This window comes from Dryas octopetala, chromosome 6 (genome assembly GCF_963921425.1).
Source record: "Dryas octopetala chromosome 6, drDryOcto1.1, whole genome shotgun sequence".
In the NCBI taxonomy this organism is placed as follows: Eukaryota; Viridiplantae; Streptophyta; class Magnoliopsida; order Rosales; family Rosaceae; genus Dryas; species Dryas octopetala.
This window is the reverse complement of record NC_141371.1, coordinates 2,672,586-2,695,054: the sequence shown is the minus strand read 5'-3', so window position 1 is coordinate 2,695,054 and position 22,469 is coordinate 2,672,586. Positions and strand designations below refer to the sequence as shown.

The 22,469-nt window shown below is 36.3% G+C and overlaps 4 protein-coding genes across 6 annotated transcripts; 2 read left to right on the top strand and 2 right to left on the bottom strand.

Annotated features, from left to right (window-relative positions):
* Positions 1-2,755: 2,755 nt before the first annotated feature.
* On the bottom strand, positions 2,756-8,322 carry LOC147281035 (uncharacterized). Of its 3 annotated transcripts, none has more exons than XM_086247447.1 (5): positions 8,237-8,322; positions 8,039-8,125; positions 6,972-7,115; positions 6,004-6,840; positions 2,756-5,341 (listed from the first exon to the last, which is right to left on the bottom strand). In XM_086247447.1, the coding sequence occupies exons 4-5, from the start codon at positions 6,838-6,840 to the stop codon at positions 3,287-3,289; spliced, it is 2,892 nt and encodes a 963-aa protein (XP_086103573.1). In that variant the 5' UTR covers positions 6,972-7,115; positions 8,039-8,125; positions 8,237-8,322; the 3' UTR covers positions 2,756-3,286. The 3 variants fall into 3 exon arrangements, with proteins under 3 accessions (XP_086103573.1, XP_086103574.1, XP_086103572.1); XM_086247448.1 differs by having other exon boundaries at positions 8,039-8,086; positions 8,237-8,294; XM_086247446.1 differs by lacking the exon at positions 6,972-7,115 and having other exon boundaries at positions 2,756-5,338; positions 8,039-8,086; positions 8,237-8,288.
* A 1,684-nt stretch (positions 8,323-10,006) lies between these two features.
* On the top strand, positions 10,007-12,089 carry LOC147281034 (S-adenosyl-L-methionine-dependent methyltransferase). The gene is made up of 2 exons (XM_086249124.1): positions 10,007-10,061; positions 10,585-12,089. The coding sequence occupies exon 2, from the start codon at positions 10,659-10,661 to the stop codon at positions 12,066-12,068; it is 1,410 nt and encodes a 469-aa protein (XP_086105250.1). The 5' UTR covers positions 10,007-10,061; positions 10,585-10,658; the 3' UTR covers positions 12,069-12,089.
* Positions 12,090-15,517: 3,428 nt separating this feature from the next.
* Positions 15,518-16,003, top strand: NF-YB4 (nuclear factor Y, subunit B4). Its single transcript, XM_086246464.1, has one exon. The coding sequence runs from the start codon at positions 15,530-15,532 to the stop codon at positions 16,001-16,003; it is 474 nt and encodes a 157-aa protein (XP_086102590.1). The 5' UTR covers positions 15,518-15,529.
* Positions 16,004-19,461: 3,458 nt separating this feature from the next.
* Positions 19,462-21,694, bottom strand: LOC147281032 (uncharacterized). The gene is made up of 3 exons (XM_086246432.1): positions 21,553-21,694; positions 21,107-21,167; positions 19,462-19,781 (listed from the first exon to the last, which is right to left on the bottom strand). The coding sequence occupies exons 1-3, from the start codon at positions 21,619-21,621 to the stop codon at positions 19,558-19,560; spliced, it is 354 nt and encodes a 117-aa protein (XP_086102558.1). The 5' UTR covers positions 21,622-21,694; the 3' UTR covers positions 19,462-19,557.
* Between the last annotated feature and the right edge of the window lie 775 nt (positions 21,695-22,469).

The window sequence follows — 22,469 nt, the reverse complement described above, 5'->3', positions numbered from 1 at the left end:
TACGGTCCTTACTCGATGCATATATCGATCATATTGCCCATGTCAAGATTGATCTGCAATGATTGAGGCAAAAGGTAAATAGATCATGAATTCATAGGTAATTTACCATAAGTGAGAAGCGATCCAAAAAGATCAATCTATCAATCGTTAATCATGATTCATGGGCTAGCTAGCTCATAATTAGATAAAAGTAAAAGTAAAAAGTAATTGAGATAAGACTCCTAGCTATTATCAGTGAAGTCAATCACATATATTGTACGTACTCCTTGAGCATTCAAATTGCTCACCGCCCTTTTTATTTCAAAGACCAAAAACAAAAGTTTAAATTAAGCTAAAATATATAGACCTCTTTCTTTTTTGGCCAACTAAATATATAGACCTTGAATTATTGGAGACCCGTATAAGAAATTTGATGATGGAAATGTGCCCTAGCCAAGCTTAGGTACTTGGAATGGTTGGTAGGTGATTACAAAGCTGTACACACTTTGTGTATAAATTGGAATGAGGTTTTGGGATAACCCTTTCTTTCCAAAAGCAAAAATGGATGTGCTTTCTGGCCCTTTACTTGTTATCATGCGATCGAGACAATAATAGTTGGAAAGCTACTTTCAAAACAGAGCCCAAGATTTTGTTGTCTCAGTATGGGATGAATTAGAAAGTGGGTGCCTTCAAAAGCCTAAAAAGGTTTTCATTTTAATTTAGATAATGGTTGGTATAAATAGACTATACATTTATATTACAATAATGTTTGATATCTTATATTGTAAACTTATTAAATTAAAATAAATTTCAGATAAACTTGTATTAAATGTGCGACGATCAATGGTGTAATGGGTTAAAAGATATGACAATAACTCTCAACAAATCTATATTTGACCGAAAAAATAATTAAAATAAAACTACAATGTAATGCATTTTCTTACAAATTAAATAATTATATATTGGCATCAGCCAAAAAGGAAAAAAAATTATGTTGGCATCTATTTAGCCACAAGTTTATCTTGCCGACAATTAGAGGAGAAAAAAACAATATAATGATATGTTGCAAAATATTTTTTTATTTTTATTTTATATATCGGGAGAAAGGAGTTCTAAACTCAAATATCAAGTGTAGAAGTGAATATTTCTAATCACCAGAGTCACAAATCTTTATCTCTTGTAAACGATTTCAAGTATATATTAACGTTGACATATTTACGAAAAACACATGGGGGCAACACATGGGGGCCCAAAGTGAAGTTACTTACAAGAACCATTTACATATATAGATGGGTGTCATTTTGTCAATCACTTGATTCGCAACAATAATAGATCAGATCCTCTCCTCCTTGAACTTTCGTCGAAATGTTGACAACTTTGTTCTTAGAGTAAACGCCAAATTTTTTTTAATTTTGGTATGGATTGATGATTCCATTCTAAAATCTCGATATTTCCAAAAATGGACCCCCGGAAAAATTCAAAATCAAAATGTTGATGTTGATTGATTTTGATTTTCTAATTCCCTTATTTGTAAATAAATAAGTTGTTTAGCTTGTTTAATTCTTGGCGCCTAAAGGTGAGGCCAAAGATGAAAGAAATATCCTTCCCCAATTCCAACAATTTTTCTAAAATAAAAAGTTCAAAAAAAAAAAAACATGTGTCACATGATTGCAGGAAATTTCCAGGGAAAAGGGAAGCTCATCCTTCACCATTTTTTTTTTTTATTATTTTTTTTAAATCTGATCCATCACTTTCTTTAAGGAAACTGCAAAAGAAAGAGCCTGTAGGCCAGTTGAACTAGGGTTTGCAAATCCAGCAGGAAGGAAATCTCAATCTCATGTCATGGTTAGTGGGTACAACTTTTTTTATTTTTTTTTTCCGGTTAGAGGATACAACTTATTTTACAGAAAATTCTTTTGCCAGCAACTAGATTGGGGGGGGGGAGGCTATTCAGACCACCCCTCAAATTTTTGCCCCTGCATAAAAAAAAAAACTCAGTTTTTCAATTTTGGCCGACCACCCCTCCCCGCCGCCGGCGCAACCCCACCCCCTCCCCACCGCCGGCGTGACCCCACCATTCCCCTTTGCCGGTCGACCCCACCCCTTCCCATCGCCAGTGCGACCCACCCACTCACCCCGATCTTCCCTCTCTCTGCCTCCCTCCCTCACCGGACCACCATGGGTGGCCGGCGCAACCCCACCCCTCCCCATCTATGAGGTCGCGCCGGCCACCCATGGTGGTCCGGTGAGGGAGGGAGGCAGAGAGAGGGAAGAGAGAGAGAGAAGGGAGTCGAGGGTGGGTGGGTCGCGCCGGCCATGGGGAGGGGTGGGGTCGACTGGCGAAGGGGAGGGGTGGGGTCGCGCCGGCGGTGGGGTTGCGCCAGCAGCGGGGAGGGGTGGCCAGCCAAAATTGAAAATGTGTTTTTTTTTAATGCAGGGGCAAAATGGGCAAAAAGGGGACAAAAATTTGAGGGGTGGTCAACTCAGTGATTTTGGGTGGTCTGAATAGCCCCCCCCCCCCCCCCCAAACCAACTAGATTATGGAAAATTGGAAATGGTCAATGGGTCAACTAAGAATTGCGTTTCAAGTTTCAACCTAGTAAGGCCTATGTATGGAGGACGGACCAAGCTTAGTTGGGAGGTGTATTAGGCCCTTAAAGTCTACTCGAGCCCAAAAGAAAATAAATGCAAAACCTGCTGAAACAAGCAAACACAAAGGACATCGAAACCAGCTTCGGATCATCTTTTGTGTTGCTTCTTCAGTTGTTCAAGCATGGGAGCAGAATGCTATTAGAATATACCATAAAATCAATATATCATCCACGACAAAGTGGTGAGATCTTAAGAAATCAAAAGAAATTGAAGTTTATTCATCGCATTAGACCTTACTAATTATTTAAACTCACTAACTAAACAGTAGGAAGAAACTTGAACTGCAAGTGACCCCTTGAAACAGTCATCCGTAGCTCAGGTGAGTTTGAATGTTGGTGCTTCCGTAGCTTCCCCAGTAATCCCTTATAAACCGATGAACAGCCATAGAAAGTGCTCTCAAATTCCCCTAGCCTTCATCACCTTATAAGAAATTACAATGGGCGTTGATGCAAACACCCCATCTCATTGCACCCAATTTATCATTGAGCTTTTGACAATTTTCTTCTGTTCCAAATACGTTCCATCTTGATATATTGCAGTGCCATCTGGGAACACTGACAGTTACTGCTTTGGCAGTTTTGAAACCCACTTTTCAAGTGAACGATTAATTCTTTAAAAACCAAAACTTCAAGATAACATGAGTCTTTAAAGATCCCTAGTAGCTAGTGAGCCACTTTTCTCCAATTTGATCAAGAGGTTTGCTAACTGTATCTTTGTTAATGTTACAAGCTTCATCTATCTCCATTTCTTCCTTCGAAGCCACAACTCCAGTAACAGTTTCAGCATGACTTGAAGTTACTTTGCCTCTGCTGCGGGCCTTGCGGGAGGGACTTGAAAATGAGTTTTCCCTCATGTAAACTTCTGTGCTTTTTTGTCTCCTTTTAACACTTAAGAACCCATCTGCAAGTGCTTCCAATGCTCTAACGGTTAGTGGCCGGTTTCTTGTGCTTTGTCTCCTAGAATTCATGTTAGAGGTTTTCAAGGTGTCCTGAACAAGCTTCATTCCACTAGATGGAAAGCATGAACTATCTGCATTTGTTTCCCGTCCGACCACAACAAATTGTTCATCATTTCTAGTGTCCTGAAAATCCTGAGGTAGTAGGTTCAGGCTAGAGGATGCTTGGTTTTGATGTTTCTCATTTTTCCCATGAGATATGTGCACACCAAAACAATTCTCACTGATAGTTTCCAAACTCCTCTCCTCTTCAGGACTACCTTCAGCCAGAGAAGTAATTGATGATTCTTTTTCTTGAGGACCCACTAGAGAAACAACAAGCTTGCCTGCATCTAGTGAATTCAATGTGCCAAGGAGTCCCACTTGCTCTGACTCCAAACCATGTGAGCAATTTTTTATGATGCAACTTGTTTCTGCCTTAGCACAAGCAGTTAATTTTCGACGTTTAATGGAAGGACCTTTAGAATTTGAATGGCTAGATTTTGCTCTCCGGCTGAATTGATGTAATATAGTCCTCTTTGGCTGCTTGTCATCAGACATGCTGGTTTTCTGATCCTGGTGGCTGTCCACTTTTTCTGCAGTATCTGAGTTATTTGTTGTATCCATTTGGTTTGTACCACCAATATCAGATGTATCCTTATGGCAGTTGGCATTGTAGTTATTCACTTCACCATTAAATGAAATATCAGGAGCATCAAGCTTATGCTTGCCCTGTAAATCCTCAGAGGAGTTTCTTTCAGTTTCTCGCAAAATACCAGTCGACTTGGGAACACTTGTAACTACTGCTGGTGAGCATCTCAGTCCTCTCACTTTTGATGATTTTCCTCCATGGACTAGACTGGTGTCAATGACTGTGAACCTCTTATGATTTAGACCACCACTATTAGATATACCCTTAAAGTGCTTGGCCATTTTGTTTTTAGTGTTCAAGAGCATTTTAGCAGTACGATTCTCACACCCATTCAGTTTATCCTCAGAAGCATACCCTTCATTTTCTCTTGAGCAAATGGTTTGTTTTGAATTCATTTTGAATTCAACTGGTGAGTATCTCAGTTCCACTATACCACATGATTTTCCTCCATAGGCCAAACTGGTATCGACAACAGTGAATTTCATATGGTCTGGATTACTAGCAGAGACTCGGGGTTTGAGGTAGCAATGGCGTTGATAAGAAGATGGATCATCCTGGTCTGATGTCACCTCTGGAACCCATCCACCTTCTTCATTCCAGCTCCCATTAGGATCTTCTTCATCTTCAAGCCGAATAAGTTCTGGTTCAGATGCCACTTTGTTCAAAACATCACTAATAGAATCAAAATAGTGATCTCCCTTTATCAGTTTTCTTCTTGAGAACTTCTTTATGCCAGGCATAAGAAAAACCAGATAATTTTTGGAACTGACATAACCCCGATTCTTAGGTTGCTCAGAGTGCCATCCATTTGCTAGCAAACGTGGCCAAACAGCCTCCCAAAAAATATCATTACATCGACCTTTGCTCAGACGAAATCCTCCAGTCAAAAGCTTCACTACTTCACTGGATGTAAGAGAACACACAGCTTTGCCGGTTGGTACTTTTGAACAAACTGGAAACTCTTGATTGTTCTTTACAGGCTCCATGGCAAAGCCTGTGAGATCTTCTTTCCCTTTCCCAATTCCTATAGCTTCCACAAGTACATGAATGCCAACAATAGACTTTAAAGAGGAGACATATTCTTCTAGTGAAGTTTTTCCCTCAGCAAATGACTTATAGCCCTGCTAACAGATCACATGGGAAATGAGAAGTAAGAGACATAGCATTTACCTCTCAAATAGATTAAAGTATATCTGGCAACATGCATACAAGGCCTACACGTAGTAAATGGAGGGAAATACATTTTCAAAAAGGAAAACAAAAACAACAGACGTTCTAAATCTGAGCTCAGGATATATTGTAAGTGAATCAACGTTCTCAGACCAAGCCATGGAATATTATGCATCTGACTTGTAGCAACAGAAAGTCAATCTTATTACTATTACTATTACTATTATCAGAGTACTATTGAACTGGTGAAGAGCAATACATCACTTGTCAAATCTGTTTTTGAATAGCATGCTCGCCTATCACCATTTAACGACCAAGAAAAGGTGTATAAACAGTAAGAAAGAAGGGTGCAATGGAGTGGTGAAATCATGGGAGTACAAAATGGTATAGACATGCATTTTGTCAAAACAAATATGTTTATTCTGGCCCATATTGCATAGTAACAAGAGTTCCCTCTTGACCTCACTGCAAGATGTAGATAGAAATGATGGTATAATTTTAGTGAGACAGAAATAAGCATATATACGCTGCATTTCATTCCTGATCCAATAAATTATATTCTAGGACAAGAAGATTTCTCACACAAATACTTAAACAGCAGTGAATTATGAAGTACCTCCAACAAAGAATTCTGAAATTCCTCTTGGAGATGAGGAATCAAACGAGAAAACAATTCCTGTCGCCTCCACCCTGTAAAAATTTTCTCTCCCGTAATACATTTCCTTCTTCTAATTTTCCGACAATCTGACCATCTGCGGTATGCATCAGACCTATAAAACTTCCCATAGTAAAATGACAGTATTTCTCCCATGGTTTTGTGCTCCATAAATCTCTTCACCTGATAAAAATTCTTCCCAAAAATGTATAAGCCAAGAAGAAAACTATCCACTTCAGCATCACTCCAAGTGTTGTTTGATGAACCGGGAACTGGAGAACAGCCATTTCTTCTCAGCAACTGATTTGAATCCACTTCTTCCACTAACATCGGTCCTACATTTGCTGCTCTTGATTGTTCTCCCTGGTTCAACCCAAATTCCAAGGGTTCAACATTGAGTTTTGATTTCTCCCTTAATCTAGTATGGTTCTTTTTGCTGTTTCTAGCTTCCAGAGACCTCTTTGCATTAACTGCATCATTAGGGTTAGTTGGAGATTCCGACCCTTCATCTTCAATTTTTTTAACTTCATCAATCCACATAATAGGGACGGGTAAACCCATTAGAAAGGAATGGGAAACATCAACAAATTTTGAATCAGCAGGATTAGTCAAAAGCTTAAGCCGCTCAGGTTCCATATTCATGGAAGGAATTTCCACCTGGTACTCATTACCAACTCGGGGATTCACCTGTTGATCTCCAAACATATTGCTTATATCAGGAGTACCTGGATAAAATAACTGCTCGATAGATGTTTCTTTGATGCAATTACCAACATGATCTGGCTGAGCTGATTCCATCTGCCAAAGTATATAGAAACATGAGAACAAACACTTAATGAATAGAAAAATGCATTAAACCTTCATCTTAGAAGATTCCAGCCAAACTTTAACTTATACAACTCATTATCATTGGCATAGTTAGGACATACTTTCTTAAAGATGCTTATGTATTATTGCATTGGTGGCTTCCAAAGCATAAGAAGCTTATCCAGAAAAGCACCAGGTTTCTTATAGAAGATGCTCTCTGAAGCAGTCCAAACTGCAAGAGGTTGCATGCATGTTCCCCAGCATGCCTACACACACACACACACACACAGCTAATGTGTATCACAAATTTCTTTCAACCAAATACACCATAACTGCAAGATTTTTTCATGGCCAACAAAAACTGCAAGACTTTATATGCCCTAAATTTCTTTAGTTTGCAACTCTTTTAGAATAGCCAACAAATAGAACATAATTCCTCAAACAATTCAAATAATATGAAATGAACAACTGAAGGAAAATGCTCTCTCTTTCCAGACAAAGTAGAGAAGCTGCTCAATAAACAACCACTGATATGACAAATAAATGTCTATATCCTGATCACCCAATAAAATTCACAAACTGCATCTAAATTCAAAACCCATTAATTATATATTTTCAAATAAATGGGAACCCCAATCTTTGCTCCTCAAACTTACGCAAACTCAAGTATGCAGATGCTGATGACTAATGAAACCCAGATAAAGATATCTAGGACAAAACAGAAACGACCCAGAATGAAAAAAACACATAAAATCAGAGAATTTCAAGATCACCAAACCAAAATCAGATAACAGACCCAGATCCATATTGATATATGATACAACACCAATGTTATCAAGCATGTTAAAAGGTAGACACAAAGCTATGTTGCAAAAATAAAAACCAAAGAAATGACTGAATCAAACGTGTAGTGCACTCTCTGAAACACAGACAGAGAAGCCTATGCAATTACAACCAAACTAAGACAAGTTTATGCAATTACAAATTTGCAACCAAACTAGCAGGACTCAAACCAAACTTTTAGAACCCAAGGTTCGATTTCAGATTCTCATACTAACCCACAAAATTTAGCTCATATCAAACTTCAAAAAATATACGAACAATAAGAACAATGCATAGAGTTGTCTCATAAACGTCAAAAACAGTGTGCAAAGGAGTATTTGAGAGAGAGAATTCAGTACTGACTAACCTCCATGGGAGAGCTTAAAATGTCAAGAACCCACGTTAAAGACAAAGCCTGGGCAAATGGGTTTTCGTGTTAAGCTTTGATTCACATCTATTACCAAATACCAACCTTTACTATATAATGAAACACATCGAAACAAAGTACAGCAATAAATAACAAAAACCAAACACACAAACTAAGAGACCGAAAGAGAGAGAGTACCTGGTTTAAGAGAGTTGAACTTTCCTTGGTGTACAAGAGTGATTTTACGGGGTTAAAGGGAACGAAAGAAGGAAGGAGAAGTGGGAAATAGGAAAATCAAAGTGTCTTTGCATAAACCGAAGGCTAAGAGAGGGAGAGAATATATATTATTGTCTCGTGTCTTGAAAGAGTTTAGTACAAGTGAAAAATGTCAATATCACATGTATAAACCTTTCATGAAAACAAAAAAAAAAACCCATAAAAAAATAAAAGAAAAATACTACAAACACAAACCACAAGTAAAACACTCAACTTGGATAGGTTGTTAGCAAATTAGCGGAGATGGGAAATATTTTACCAAGTATTTTGTGGGATTCATTTGAAACCTATATGTAATGTGCCCTACAAGTTACTCAAATTAGGACTCTTTGGTGTCCTACAAAATTCTCGAATTACACAAGGACATGTTTATATGGTACACGAGGGGTATTAAATATTTTGGGACGACCATAAGTCAATCTTATTGTAATGTACCCATTTAGCAAGTGGGACTGTGAGATTAAGACCAATATATAGGAAGGTGCATGTAAAATATATTTAGATATTAGTGACAGTTTTTCACTAAATTTTGTATAATTTCAAGTATTAAAATGATTACTGATTGGTGTAAAAATGGAGTAATTTTACATGCAAAAAGTCCATCTTATTGACTGGATCATGTGTTGGCAATTACATGATATTTTGGTGGTGACACACTATAATACCAAATAGGCAAATTTGAAATATTTGGAGAAGGTTATCAAGGTCACATTTTTTCTGACAACCATCTCAAAATGTTGATATTTGACTGAAAACCAATGTCACTGCAAGTGCATGATCAATGAGAACTAGAAGATGCCTTTTTCATATCATATTGTGAATATGATCTATTTATTAAAGAAATAGAGAATATTAAGCCTAAAAAGTAAGTTTGCTAAATATAAATAAGTTTTTAATTTAAACAGAGAATTACACGTCATACCTAAGACTTGGATATGGTCTCAAATTCTCAATCAGCCATAGGCCATTAATTTAGGCCCAATTGTCCAGAAAGAAAGAAAAAGCCATAGGCCCATAGCGCTGTAATAGTGTCGTTTACTATATATAAAACGACAGCTTCGGTGGTGTACTTATTGTTTGGTCACACGACAGCTGCAATGATGCAGTCCTACAGACAGGATTCCAAATTGCCAGCACACGACAGTACATGTGAGCAAACGACATAGTGTTCCTCTTCCACTCCTGCATTTTGGGGCTTGGTTTTGTCCTCCATGGAAATGAGGCCTATTCTCAAAGGATTATCGGGTTGACCCGACCCACCACCATCCAATTGGGCAGTGGTCACCGTTATTTGAGCTTCACACTTGCACAGTCAACCCCTTTAATAAATTAAACAATGATAATATTTAACAAATAATTGTGTAAAAGATTTACGACTTAATTATATATATTCTTCATGGAGATTCGTGCTTGCTGCTTTATTAATTAATTGATTGAAAGAGAATAAAATATTCCATGAATTTTGTGAAATTCAGTGAGTTAGTTTAGTAAGTAAGCTTAAGGATTACGAAATGGTGGGTCGGGTCAACTGAAATGCTCAATTGGGAAGTGTGTCAGAGTAAGCTTTGAAGTGTTTTTGAAGTATTACTGCAAGATTCATTTGTTTTTTCTTTTTCTTTTTCTTTTTTGGGTTTTTGTGGGTGGGAGAGTTTGGACTATATGTTAAGTTTGTGCAAAGGAAGGTCGATTTGGCTTCACTTTAATGCATGTTCCTGGAGTTCCCTTTACTGGGTATGCTTAAATTCAGGTAATTAACGTTCAGTTTTGGTTGAAGTAGTTCGTTTTCAGCTTCATTTGCCTATTTTTCTTTTGTTAGCTTTTGTTTGGCTGCTGGAAACATCAAGGAAAAGAAAGAAAATTCTTAAGTTTTAAACTTGAGTTAGTGCTGTTTTGGTTTCTGGGAATGAAGTGGTGGAATTACAACTAATTCATTCTCTTTCTAATTGTTGTGAAATAGACTTCATCCTGCTCACAAAAAATAAAGGCTTCATCCTGATTCATGTTGTATGAGATATACAGATTAGTTCACTTTCAGCTTCATTTTCTCTGTTCTTGTCTTAGTTCTTGTCGAATTGAAAAAATATGTGAAAAGTTTTTGAATCTTGGGTTTTTAATATTCTGATTTTTACAGCATATGAGACTGAAATGCTCGACTTACTAAATCATATATTTGTTATTGTAGATGTGTAAGTTGGAGTGTGGCTTGTACTGACTTTTAGTTATTATATTCAGTTCATTACATGATCACTAAGAATTCGTTTTCTGACCAGGTTGAAAAACTGAGAAAAGAAAGGACAGAATTAGTGCTTGGTTAGAAGGAAAGCTCAAGTGTAGTGCTTTATTCATGATGAAGAGGTCATGCCTTCCCAAATGTAGATTGGCTAGGATAATGGGTTGGCTTCAGATTGTATTGGGAGGGCTTGTTATAATTGTCAGCATGTCTAGTCTCTTCAAGTTCTACTCTGCCGGGTTTTTCCTGCACAATGAAGACATATGCCGACATTATTATGGGGTGAAAGATGCATATGAAGGGTTCGACTTAAAAGCTCTGTCAGATCGAGTAGGGGAAGTGCTAAATAAATTGGAAAGTTTACAAGAAAAGCTTGAGTCGGCTGTGCAGCAAATGGAGAAGAACAAAGAGGCCTTGCATACAACTAATATTACAAAATTGGAGTACAAGAAGTATCTGGAGGAGGAAGTAATCAGGCCTCTTTATATTGCTCACATTTCTCTGAGACTGATTCGGTTGCCTAAACCTGAAGGTATTAAAAACTCAACAATGAAAGAGGAGCCTTTGATTAACACTTTTGTGATTGAAGAGATAAGGAAGTATATAACCCCAAAGGAGAGTAGAGTTGGGAAGATTAATATATATGGAACAGAGAGGATATACAATACCATTGGACATGCATGTGTGTTATACAAGAAAGAGTTGGAAGAGTACATGAACTATGACATTGGGTCTTATTGTAACGACGATTGGAACTTAGCACAGAAGCTGATGCTTAATGGTTGTGATCCTTTGCCCCGGAGGCGGTGCCTGACAAGGGCTTCCAAGGTCTACCAGAAGCCTTACCCAATCAATGAGTCTCTATGGAAATTGCCAGATGATAGAAATGTGAGGTGGAGCAATTATCAGTGCAGGAACTTCAAGTGCTTATCAAGCAGTAACCCCAAGAGGGGTTATTCCAAGTGTACTGGGTGTTTTGAAATGGAGAAGGAAAAGCTTAAATGGGTTACCAATAGCTCACTTCCTGTTGATTTTCTGATCAAAGATGTCTTGGCTAGTAAGCCTGGGGAGATAAGGATTGGTCTTGACTTTGGTTTTGGTACAGGAACTTTTGCTGCAAGAATGAGAGAAAATAATGTTACAGTAGTCTCTACTGCTCTTAATCTTGGGGCTCCTTTCAATGAGATGATTGCACTGAGAGGTTTGGTTCCATTGTATGTGACATTGAATCAACGCCTACCATTCTTTGATAACACAATGGACTTGATTCATACCACTGGGTTTCTAGATGGCTGGATTGACCTGCAGTTGCTGGATTTCATCCTGTTTGATTGGGATCGAATTCTGAGGCCCGGCGGATTGTTATGGATTGACCGGTTCTTCTGTAATCGAAAGGATTTGGATGATTTCATGTACATGTTTCTGCAATTGAGGTACAAGAAACACAAGTGGGCTATTTCTCCTAAATCAAAAGATGAGGTCTACTTTTCTGCACTGCTAGAGAAACCTCCAAGAGCAATATGATCATTGTATGGCACTTTATTTTTCATGGAATGTTACTCTATCTATAGTTACTAACATACATGTTTATGTTTATTTTTCACTTAAATGCGACTGTCTTTGTTTTCCTGATTAATATTTGGTTAATAACTTGAATCATATATGACTTTATGAGATGTTTTTTTGGTGAAAAGGGATTTATGAGATGTTCAGTTGAATGACCACATGCCTAATGCGTTGGCCTTGCTTCATACAACTTGGATTTCAGGACCATTGTCCTCCCTGCTTTTCCTTTTGGGTTGCCCTTTGAATGATGGGCCGTAGCTCTCGTGGCTCCCCCTCTTTGGGCCCCTTGCTTTGGTTTTGGGCCTGTTTTGGGCTTTCTCTCGTGTTCGGGATATCAACCCGTCACCCTTTGCCAATGGGCAGCCGTTCTTTGAGGATCAAGGCAACCAAGCCATGCCTTTTTCTTTTTCTTTCTTTACCAAATAAATTAATTTTTTTCAAGACATGCTCAACAAGTTTGATAATTAATTAGAAAAAATTCATTTTAAAATAATATTAGAGGTATAAACTATGATGGGCGGAGCCATTTTTTCTGGAATGGCCAAGAATATAAATGTTTTAATTGGGGGATCTACATAAGTTTTTTCCAAATTTTTTAATATTATTATAAATATTTTTTAAATTTTTCTAAAATATGTATAGAGCTACATCTGGGTTGGGCTGGGGGCCCAGGCCACCTTCGGTCCACATGTAGCTTTGCCCCTGTCAACTATTATTTTATTCTCTTATATCTCAACTAATGTGATACTATTTCATTTATTTACTATAAGTAAAAAAATAATCTATTACGCGTTATATTAATTGGTAATTAACTATATAGGTAGAAGTCAATAACCATTTAATCTAATGAATGATATTCAATCTCCCTTTATTAGAGCTATCTTAAGTTCAAAACTTACGAACGATAATTATTAATTAAACAAAAATACACATAAAATCCGCTACATATTTCGCTGATATCTCTAATGTTATTTTTAGCCATGTATAGATTGCTTTTTTGCGTAGGTCCTATGTAGGCACCATGCTTGTTTCATTGGCTGAATGAGAATCATGGAGTACGAAAAGTACTCCAAACTAAATGAAGATTATAGCGAAAGATGTAATAGAGATCATATCTTTTGGACTAAATAAATATATATATCATCCCATGTCGGTTAAAATATTTGTTCTGGGATTATATACACTTAATGCTTTACAAAGCAAGTCCAGAGACTTTCCCCATATATAAGCTAGCAAGGGAATCATGAAGCACTCCTCAGTCCTCAATTATTTCATGTCAAATTGAATTTTCTTGTTTCAAACTGAAACTTGATCAGATCAGATGCCCACAGCCCATATTAGAGTAAATTGAGTAATTAAGGTATAAAAAAGGAAATAATGGAATGGAATAAAAACTCCGACCAAAAAAAAAAAGAATGGAATCAAAATAAAGTTGGGTTATGGCTGGCCTACAAAAAGAGGAACACAGTACAATAATTATATATATTCTCCTAATTAATAGGTCCCCGAAAGCTCTTCCAAGTATCTAGGGTTTTTGTAGGGTCCTCCTGTGTTGTGCCCATACCTAATAAATTTCCAACCCTAGATTAATTTTTTAATAAAAGATTAAACCTTTGTGCAACTTAGTTTATATTTAATTTTTTTATTCAAGCATATGAAAGACAGGTCACACTCATATATAGGCTAAGCTTAAGTCAATCTTATTATTTTAATGATCAAAATCCTGGTTTTAACGTTGAAAGCAACCATATCATAAGACCCAACCTACTTAATTTGGGTATATATGCATTAGCTAGCTAGGTAGCTAGTGATCATACAATACAAGGCTAGCTTAATTTATTCATTAATTTGTGGATATGGTTTGCTAATATTATCCATACTTGATTTTATATAGCTAGCTAGGTTTTAATTAATTTGAACTAAAACTTCCATATATATTAGCTATACTACCTTTTTTTCTTTACTAATATACTCGATCCTTGATTGTCATCGTGACCATGGTGGTCCTTGATGTTTCTTAGTGGTCTAAAAACTAAAATTCTATATAATTATATATACTTGGCTTTAGCATAGTTTAAACTTCTTTATGGTCAAATTTCAACTTAAAGTAGCAATCTGCAACAAGAGAACTATATATATAATATAGTGCAATATTACAGCATCGCACTTCTAAAATTTAACATGCAAAATACTAAGGCATTAATTTATAGAAATTTAATTTATCTAGCTATTTTTGTAAGAAAATGTTAAATAAGCCTTAATAATTTATATCTAGCTAATTAATTAGAGAGATTAATAATTTAGGTCGTAGTTAGGTCTCATTGATTAGCATCTTATTCATAAGCATTAAAAGTTGACGAAGGAGTTGCAGGACCTGACCAAAACCTAACATATACTTACATTCACAGGTAAAAAAGAAATGCTTTTTGGCCAAAAAAAAAAGAAAAAGAAATGCTTTAATTTGCCTGTTTGCCACCAAATAGAGTGACAAACGCATAATATTAAATTAAACCGAAGATAATATTGGATGAGCTAATCAAACACTAAGCTTAGTTGTAATCAGTCCTTTTTAGGTAGTCCATCCCTAAACATGAAGCGTGTACAAAGGTCATCCACACATCTCAATAGTACGAACTACAAGAATGCTTTAAGCTAATTAATTAATCTGGATTTAGTAAGAGCATTAATTACAGGTTTGGTGGGGACCATTTGTACTACAATTAAACCATTTTCTTCGCAGAAGAAAGCTGATAATATTGAAGTATTGAACTCACAAATATTAAGATGAAGTATATATATATAGCTAGAAGCCTAAAAGCCTTGTTAATGTAATTATAATTGGATCAATATTGAAACCTCTTCAATATTGTAGAAAAAAATTCTATTAAACCACAAGTTAGTAGGTATAAGTAGATCTATTTACTGGAAAAGTTTTTGGCTATCTTAATTAAGCTTTAGCTAGTTAATTTGATGATCATAATTTTGACCGTTTAAATATGATAATGATTATTTGTGCAACAAAATCATGCGCCATTCAATTCATCTCGGCAGCTTCAAAGAAGCTTTTCACAATATATTGTGCTAAAAATAAACATGGCAAGTACTAGCTTCTACAAATTAATTAGATCATATTTATCATCATATATATTATAATTTTTTTCTTCATTGATTTCTTATTTTATGTATAATACTGATTATGGTACCGTATTTAGACTAAACTAAGCCGGCCACTTACATATTAGCATATAATTATATATTAACATCATAATTTGTGGCGTAAACATTACGCGCAGAGTGTATGCGCGTACTTACACGCATATGCATAAACATCTATAAATACACAATTAGTGATTTTCATCCGTTTGAAATTTGCAAAATCAAGTGATAATCTAGCTAGCAAGGTGATTGTAATTGTAGACATGGTTGATAATGAGCAAGATGAGATGCTGCCAATTGCAAACGTGGGTCGGATCATGAAGCAAATTCTTCCGGGGAGAGCGAAAATTTCAAAGGAGGCGAAGCAAAGAATGCAAGAGTGCGCGACAGAGTTTGTAAGTTTTGTGACGGGTGAGGCGTCTGACAAGTGTCACAAGGAGAATCGCAAGACGGTGAATGGGGACGACATCTGTTGGGCTCTGAGTGCTCTTGGATTTGATAACTACGCGCAGGCCACACTTGCCTACTTGCATAAATATAGAGAAGCTGTTGCTGCTTCTGCTGCTGCTTCTGCTTCTGCTTCTGCTTCTAATAACCAAAACACCAACAAACCCCAACATCAGATCAAACGCAAACAACCAACTACTCATGGGGTCAACCAGGTAGGGGACCAAAGTCAGACCCCAAATCTGGAGTTTCGGATGCTTCATCAGAAGGATCATGAGGATTACAATTAATTAATACTATTTATCAAATACTTCATCATTTGATGATCATGATCATGATGGAACCTGTTGCAATGTGATGGCTCAACAGATCTATATTATCCCAAGTATGTAGAGATTGTGAGCTATATATATATATGAAGTATGAAGTAGTACTGACTTCATTTGCTTAATTGCTAGTCTGATCAGGTAATGCATGTTAATTAATTGTATCTTTAATTCTCCTGTCCTCAATTATATATATATATATATATATATTCATGTTTCTAGCTCTTGCATTTTTTTGTATTTCCCTTTTTTAGTTCTTAGTTTTTTTTTTTTTTTTTTAGTGGAGGCCGGGAGGAGATTTTGGATAATGAGATGAACTATATATATATATATATTATCTATGTACGTTGTACCTTGTTTTAATTGTTATGGGTTTTATAAATAATTAATATTAGCTCAGAATTGTATATATATATTATATATATGATGGTACTTGAATTAACAGACAGTACTAGCCAGGAAGTACTGAAAAATCCATTTGAAATGAGATCTTTCAACACCATGCGCAACGGCCCACACTGAGAAATCCATCTTCATCACTTAATTTCGATCTTTAGAGCTTTTTCCGATCAAATAGAATCCAAGGAGAATTGAAAGCTCTGAAAATAATAGTTGAATTAAGAGCTTATTTATGTTTGAGATCGATCAAGATATACCTACATTTCTTTTCTTTCTTTTCTTCTTCCACTGAAATACAGTATTGTTTAATTAATATATGTTCAAGAACTAGTTCTTACTTATAATTAGGAAGCTGTAAAAAATAATTAATAAGCTAATTGCGAACTAGCTAATAATTAAGTTGATGAAATTAATAGTATCCTAATTAATTAATTGTCTCACAACATTTAACCATATCAATCAAAACCTGCGGGCATATCATCCACGAGAGCTAATTAACTAAATGTTGAAGTGAAGACAAACTAATTAACTATATATATCAGTTTCAGCTATCTTGAGCTGACCATATCAATCCTCCCCCTTCTTACACACACACAAATTAAAGCAGCACCGTACTAGAGAATATATATATTATTAATTATCTTATAGACTTATAGCCAGTAATTTAATTTCTACTAGACTTAATTTACCGGCCGGCCGGTACAAGATTTCTAAGAGATAGAGTTTCATAGCAGCAAACAATAGTATATTCAGTATACCATACTGCAGGTTAGACATTAAGACTCAATTAATACAAGTAATTATCAATATTTCCCATCAAATTACATAGTCAGAAAGTAGATTAATAATGTACTAGGGTTTAGGGTTTGATTAAACCTATAACCAGCAGGGACCACTATATATGTTTGTTGCTTTAGATAAACATGAGTTACCGTGAAAGTCCAATAGAATCTTAGGCATGCTTTATAGTTTAATTACTATATGCGTATGGATTTACAGGATTAGGGTAATCTTCCCGTACAAGAATACTGTAAATTAAACCCCTACTAATATAATTAGAAGCTGTCAGAGTTAGGGTTTCAACATGCAATCAACACCTAGGGTTTCTATAAGGTCTCAGGGGACCACTTCTCAACTATCATAATCTCTCCCCAGTATCCCCCCCAATTCATAATTAACTAAGTTACCAAAAAAATAAAAATTAGAAAGCCCACATGATAACAATGTTTCCCAATTTTCATAACAAGGCCATTCCGATGGGGAGCCAGATGAGGCAACCGTCTTGAATTCCCAAATTTTGAGTTTATAAAAGTGTACGTTACGTCTAATTATATATATATTTTTTCAATTATGATCCTAAATAGATCGAGTGCCCTAACCCCGGTTAAAGGGATCAATTTTTTGGACTAATTAAACTCATCACTCAAATGCTTAACAATTCTATCACAAAAACATCAAATACAAACAAAACAACATTTTTCAAAATTTCAAATAATTTTTTCATATGAAAAATATGCATTTGTTCCCTTCAGACTCTCAAAATTAATTTCAAGATCGGCCCTGCAAATATCTTCTGGAAAATATATTTGGGGGGTGAGAGGGGGAGGTGTTTTGAATTGAGAAACAAAAACTGATTAAAAGATTTAGGACGAAACCTTAAACTTTATTGATAGAATAATTTCGAAAACCTTAAAACGTTAGGACGAAACCTTTGCAATGTAGTGCCATATGACTATATGAGGCTCTTTAATTATGGAATTATCTTGAAAACCTCAAATTTTTGGGACCCATTTTCCCCTTACAGAATGTAAGGATTTTCTTGAAAGAATAATATCGGAATCCTAGAAAATAATGGGACCAATAATACTATTGCTGCATTGCAATAGTACTATGGGAATGGGCTGAGTTTCTTTATATATGCATGCATGGGTGATATCAGATAAAAGCTGCTTCCACGAACTCCGACCATGGATTCACGGCATCGAGCTTCATAATTAACCTTCTTAAATATTAATCACATGATTCACATCAGATATTCAGATGCCACTTTGGCAACAGTGAATTCCAATTTATAATAAGGTTTTTTCACATTTTAACCACATGTACTTTGAGCTCAATCTCACTTCACCACCTAAAAAAAAATTGTGTCAATTTACCACATGAATTAAAAATTTGTTGCAATATACCACCTCTGGCTCATTTTGTTTAAACTTTTGTTAAAAATAAGAGTTTTTTGCTCATTTTCAAGTTTCTATTGTTAGAAAAAATGATTTTTTTACACTTTATTTGTTTTAACACAATAAAAAACTGACTTAAAAAGACCAAAACACTTTTATTTTTAACAAAAATTTAGACAAAATGAAACATAGGTGGTACATTGCAACAAATTTTTCATTTAGGTGATAAATTGACACAATTTTTTGTTTAGGTGAAGTGAGATTGAGCTCAAAGTTCAGATAAGTAAAGTATAATAAAGCCTTATAATAATGGCAAACCAGCCATTGTAAAGCTTTTGGTGCACCCATTTTCCATGACAAAGGGCAAAGAGATTGATGGGTTGTCTATGTGACTGTGAATCTGTCCTAGGATAGATTTCAAAGGCTACATTAATCTTCTTCGAATTAATTAACCCTAATGGTCCATGGTTAATGGTTTGCCTAGGAAGCCTAATGGTCCACAAAACTTAATGCCGGCATGCAGAGATCATGACAATCTGCAACTGGAAACAGAGCTAGGGACTAGAAGTACTTATGTTTCCAGTTGCAGATTGTCATGATCAATATCAGGTCCTTCTGTTTGCAGATTGTCATGATCAATGCCAAGAAGTACAAGAAATCCCCTATTCTAAATTCTTAGCATTTTCATCCATAATTTGGGACTAGAAGTAAATATCCTGGCCGTTGTTAACACAATGAAAGTGTTTATCGAATGGATCGATCTGTACGTGAAATCAGCTTACAACATTTACGAAATAATTGAGGGCTACCTCATTGAGACAAATAATTTGGTAAAATCATGGTGCTCTTTATTTGCATCATTTCCTCATTCTTCCACATTTGATATCCATCCAGTAAAGCAAGAAACGTAAGCTAATACGGTTGCCAAAAGGAGGAATAATCTCAAGTAATTGGATTAACAAAAGCTTCCACATAACCCCAACCATCATCAATATCAGGTCCTACCCAATATCCATATATGATAATGTGGCTACAAGAATGTACATTCATGTGACAAGACATGATATCAAAAACAGTTTTTGAGGGTCGCAGGAGATGGTGTTGATAACTCCGATTCAAAGATGATATGCCTTCATTTGTACTGCAAGAAGCAGAAGGCTTTGCAGCTGCAAATGTAATTCATACAGTCAGCTTAAACAAGGCAAGCAAGAACCATGTGTTTGAGAGTTAAATGTAAATATGTCTAATGCATTGTGTCTTAGGCATAGCATCTTGATAGGCTTGTTTTGTTTACATTGATAAATGAGAAGAAAATGGACTAAAAAACTTCAAAGTAATAAAGAAGAAACATCTTTTTGCATTCCCTCTCTTTTTTCATTCTGTTTTTTCTTTTCTTTCATAAATCCCTTATATTCAATTAAATCACATTATCAACCAAAAAGAAAAGGAGCTTACTAGTACCTTGAAGAGATCCTAACTTCCTGAAAATTGAGCAAAATTGGGTTGAAGTTTCTACACTTCACACTGGACTCATGTTGGAACACCCCCAACCTGACATATGATTTGGAAGGTTGAGGTTGTAGTAATTCTTTGGCCAAAAAAAAAAAAAAAAGAGGTTGTAGTAATTCAAATACAGCCTCAGCCTAATGTTATCAATGCAGTGGATCACTAGGTGCACTGAAACCCTATATATAGACTAGCTAAAAGCACAATTTTAAGATAATAAGCCCATGCTCTCTACTGCCCTCTTAACTGTAGATTTTAGGTTTATTTGCTCTATCCATCTCTCTCTGTCACTTAGTCTTCTTTCTACACTCCGTTCTCTCAAGCAACATAAAAACTCAAGGTTATACACAGTCCATTATACCTATTTTAAGAAAATACTTTCATAACATCTTTTACCGTATTTACCGTTGACTCATTAGAATAAGAAGATATTATATACATGTATTATCAATGGAAATTCTTGTCAAGTCAGTAAAAGAAAATCAATTCACAGTATGCACAAACGTAGTCATATTATCCAAACTTGGGTTGAGTATCACAATTACAAGGGAGGACTGGTTTCAGCTATTAGTAGACCACAAGACCAAAGTTCCATGGCATTGACAAGAACATGCTGTCAGTTGGAAGAGAATCACACAGAAAACCAATATCTAAGTAAGATCAATCATGGTTTAAGTTCTGTTAATTACTAATATATTATGAAAAATTAATCAAAGATCTAAGTGCAACTGGTTATCAAAACATGGATTGGACAGCTTTTATGCATATAATGGGATTTAAGTAAACTTCTTTGGACAACTATGAGTTAATCCGAATAAAATTCAACTCAAAGCTGATTTAAAATTTTCTTTTAAGTACAATATAAGCACTAAATTTCAAAGAACAAAATTGGGTATCTGACTGGAACTGAAAATAAAAACTTATCATGTTTCAATTTCCCACCCAGTTAAGCGTAATTGGAAATTGAGAAAGGAGATTGAAGAACCTGTTCCTGAAGTTGGTTGGCTTGAAAGTCTAACCAGAGCTGATTTTCTTGGAGGTATTTCCTAGAGTTAAATTAACATATAATAAGCATCAATAAAAAATCCAACTATACAAGCAGGGCATAATCTGAACACTAAAAGCCGAGCAGAATTTTTTTCTTTACTGTAATTTTCCCTTCGATTTCTCTGCAGGCAAATGGCAAATGAACAAAAATCTCATTTTCGAATTCTCTAACAAATCAAATGAACTTGGTAAAAACCCAAATGAAAGAAAATGGTAACAAAAAAGATGAAACAGATGCATCTAATTCTACAGAAAAGAACAAGGCATGCCCACACTCTGAAAAGCTTCTAATTTTCGCCAACTCCTTAAAAATATTGGATGATTTTACCTTCAAATTTCAAGTTTTCTAACATTTTAATCAGAATGAAAGCTAGGGGAACTTACCTTAGTGAAGGCATGTGAAGCGGAGACAGGTATACAGAGGGTCATGGATACAAGGCACTGGCACGCCATTGAAGCCTTGAACTTAGAATCTCTTTCTTGCTGCTTCTGAGTTTTCACACTTGCAGGGTTTAATTCGGGTTTAAATTTAATGGAGGTTGATGGTCTGGTAGAGAGGACAGAAATTATAACGTGCAACGAAAAGAAGTCTGGACGGCGTCGTTTTCTTTAAAGTTTTGCCTCAAGTGTGCTGTGTGCCCTATGTGGCATACCGCATATTAGGGGTGGGCACAGGATGGAGGGGGACGGGACTAACCTCATCTCGTTCCCATCTCATGCTTTGGGTTCGGGATCGGTACGGGACGGGGTGGGTGTTTTGGAGCTTTGGTACCGTCTCATCCCGAACCAAACTAATTCGGTATCGGTTCGGTACCAACCCGGTCCCAAAAAAAAAAAAAAAATAGGTGGTTGGGTGGCCTTAGGTTGCTGGGAAATTGGCCGGACGGCAAGATGGGTGATCGACTGGGCTGGGTCTGGCGCGAGCTTGAGGTGACTGGGTGGCGGCCTGGCTGGATGGCTGAGGTGGCTGGGTGGCTAGTGCTGGTCGCGAGAAAGAGAGAAAGAGGTGATTAGGTGGCAGCCTGGCTGGGCGGCTGGTGCTGGTAGCGAGAGAGAGAGAGAAGGAGGTGATTGGGTGGTGGCCTGGCTAGGTTGTTGAGGTGGGAGGCTGACTGGTGCTGGTCGCGAGATGAAATTATCCTAATATTTATTGCTGGGAGAGGGTTGGGCTGCGAGGGAGAGTGGCCGCTGCGAGGGAGAGTGGTCTCTGAACTCTGAAGTGAATTGGGGAATTGGGATTGGATTACTGATTTAGGGAATTTTTCAATTTTGGGATTACTGATTTGCGATTCAGGCATTTA

What these genes read in the sequence shown, in the direction of transcription:
- NF-YB4 (XM_086246464.1), top strand. Translation starts at nt 15,530, where the DNA reads ATGGTTGATAATGAGCAAGATGAGATGCTGCCAATTGCAAACGTGGGT.
- LOC147281035 (XM_086247446.1), bottom strand. An exon ending in TTCAGAATTCTTTGTTGGAG is followed by an intron (nt 5,339 to 6,003) that starts GTACTTCATAAT and finishes ATCTGTTAGCAG; the next exon opens with GGCTATAAGTCATTTGCTGA.
- LOC147281034 (XM_086249124.1), top strand. Translation starts at nt 10,659, where the DNA reads ATGATGAAGAGGTCATGCCTTCCCAAATGTAGATTGGCTAGGATAATG.
- LOC147281032 (XM_086246432.1), bottom strand. Translation starts at nt 21,621, where the DNA reads ATGGCGTGCCAGTGCCTTGTATCCATGACCCTCTGTATACCTGTCTCC. An exon ending in CTTCACATGCCTTCACTAAG is followed by an intron (nt 21,168 to 21,552) that starts GTAAGTTCCCCT and finishes ATTTAACTCTAG; the next exon opens with GAAATACCTCCAAGAAAATC. An exon ending in CCAACCAACTTCAGGAACAG is followed by an intron (nt 19,782 to 21,106) that starts GTTCTTCAATCT and finishes TTACATTTGCAG; the next exon opens with CTGCAAAGCCTTCTGCTTCT.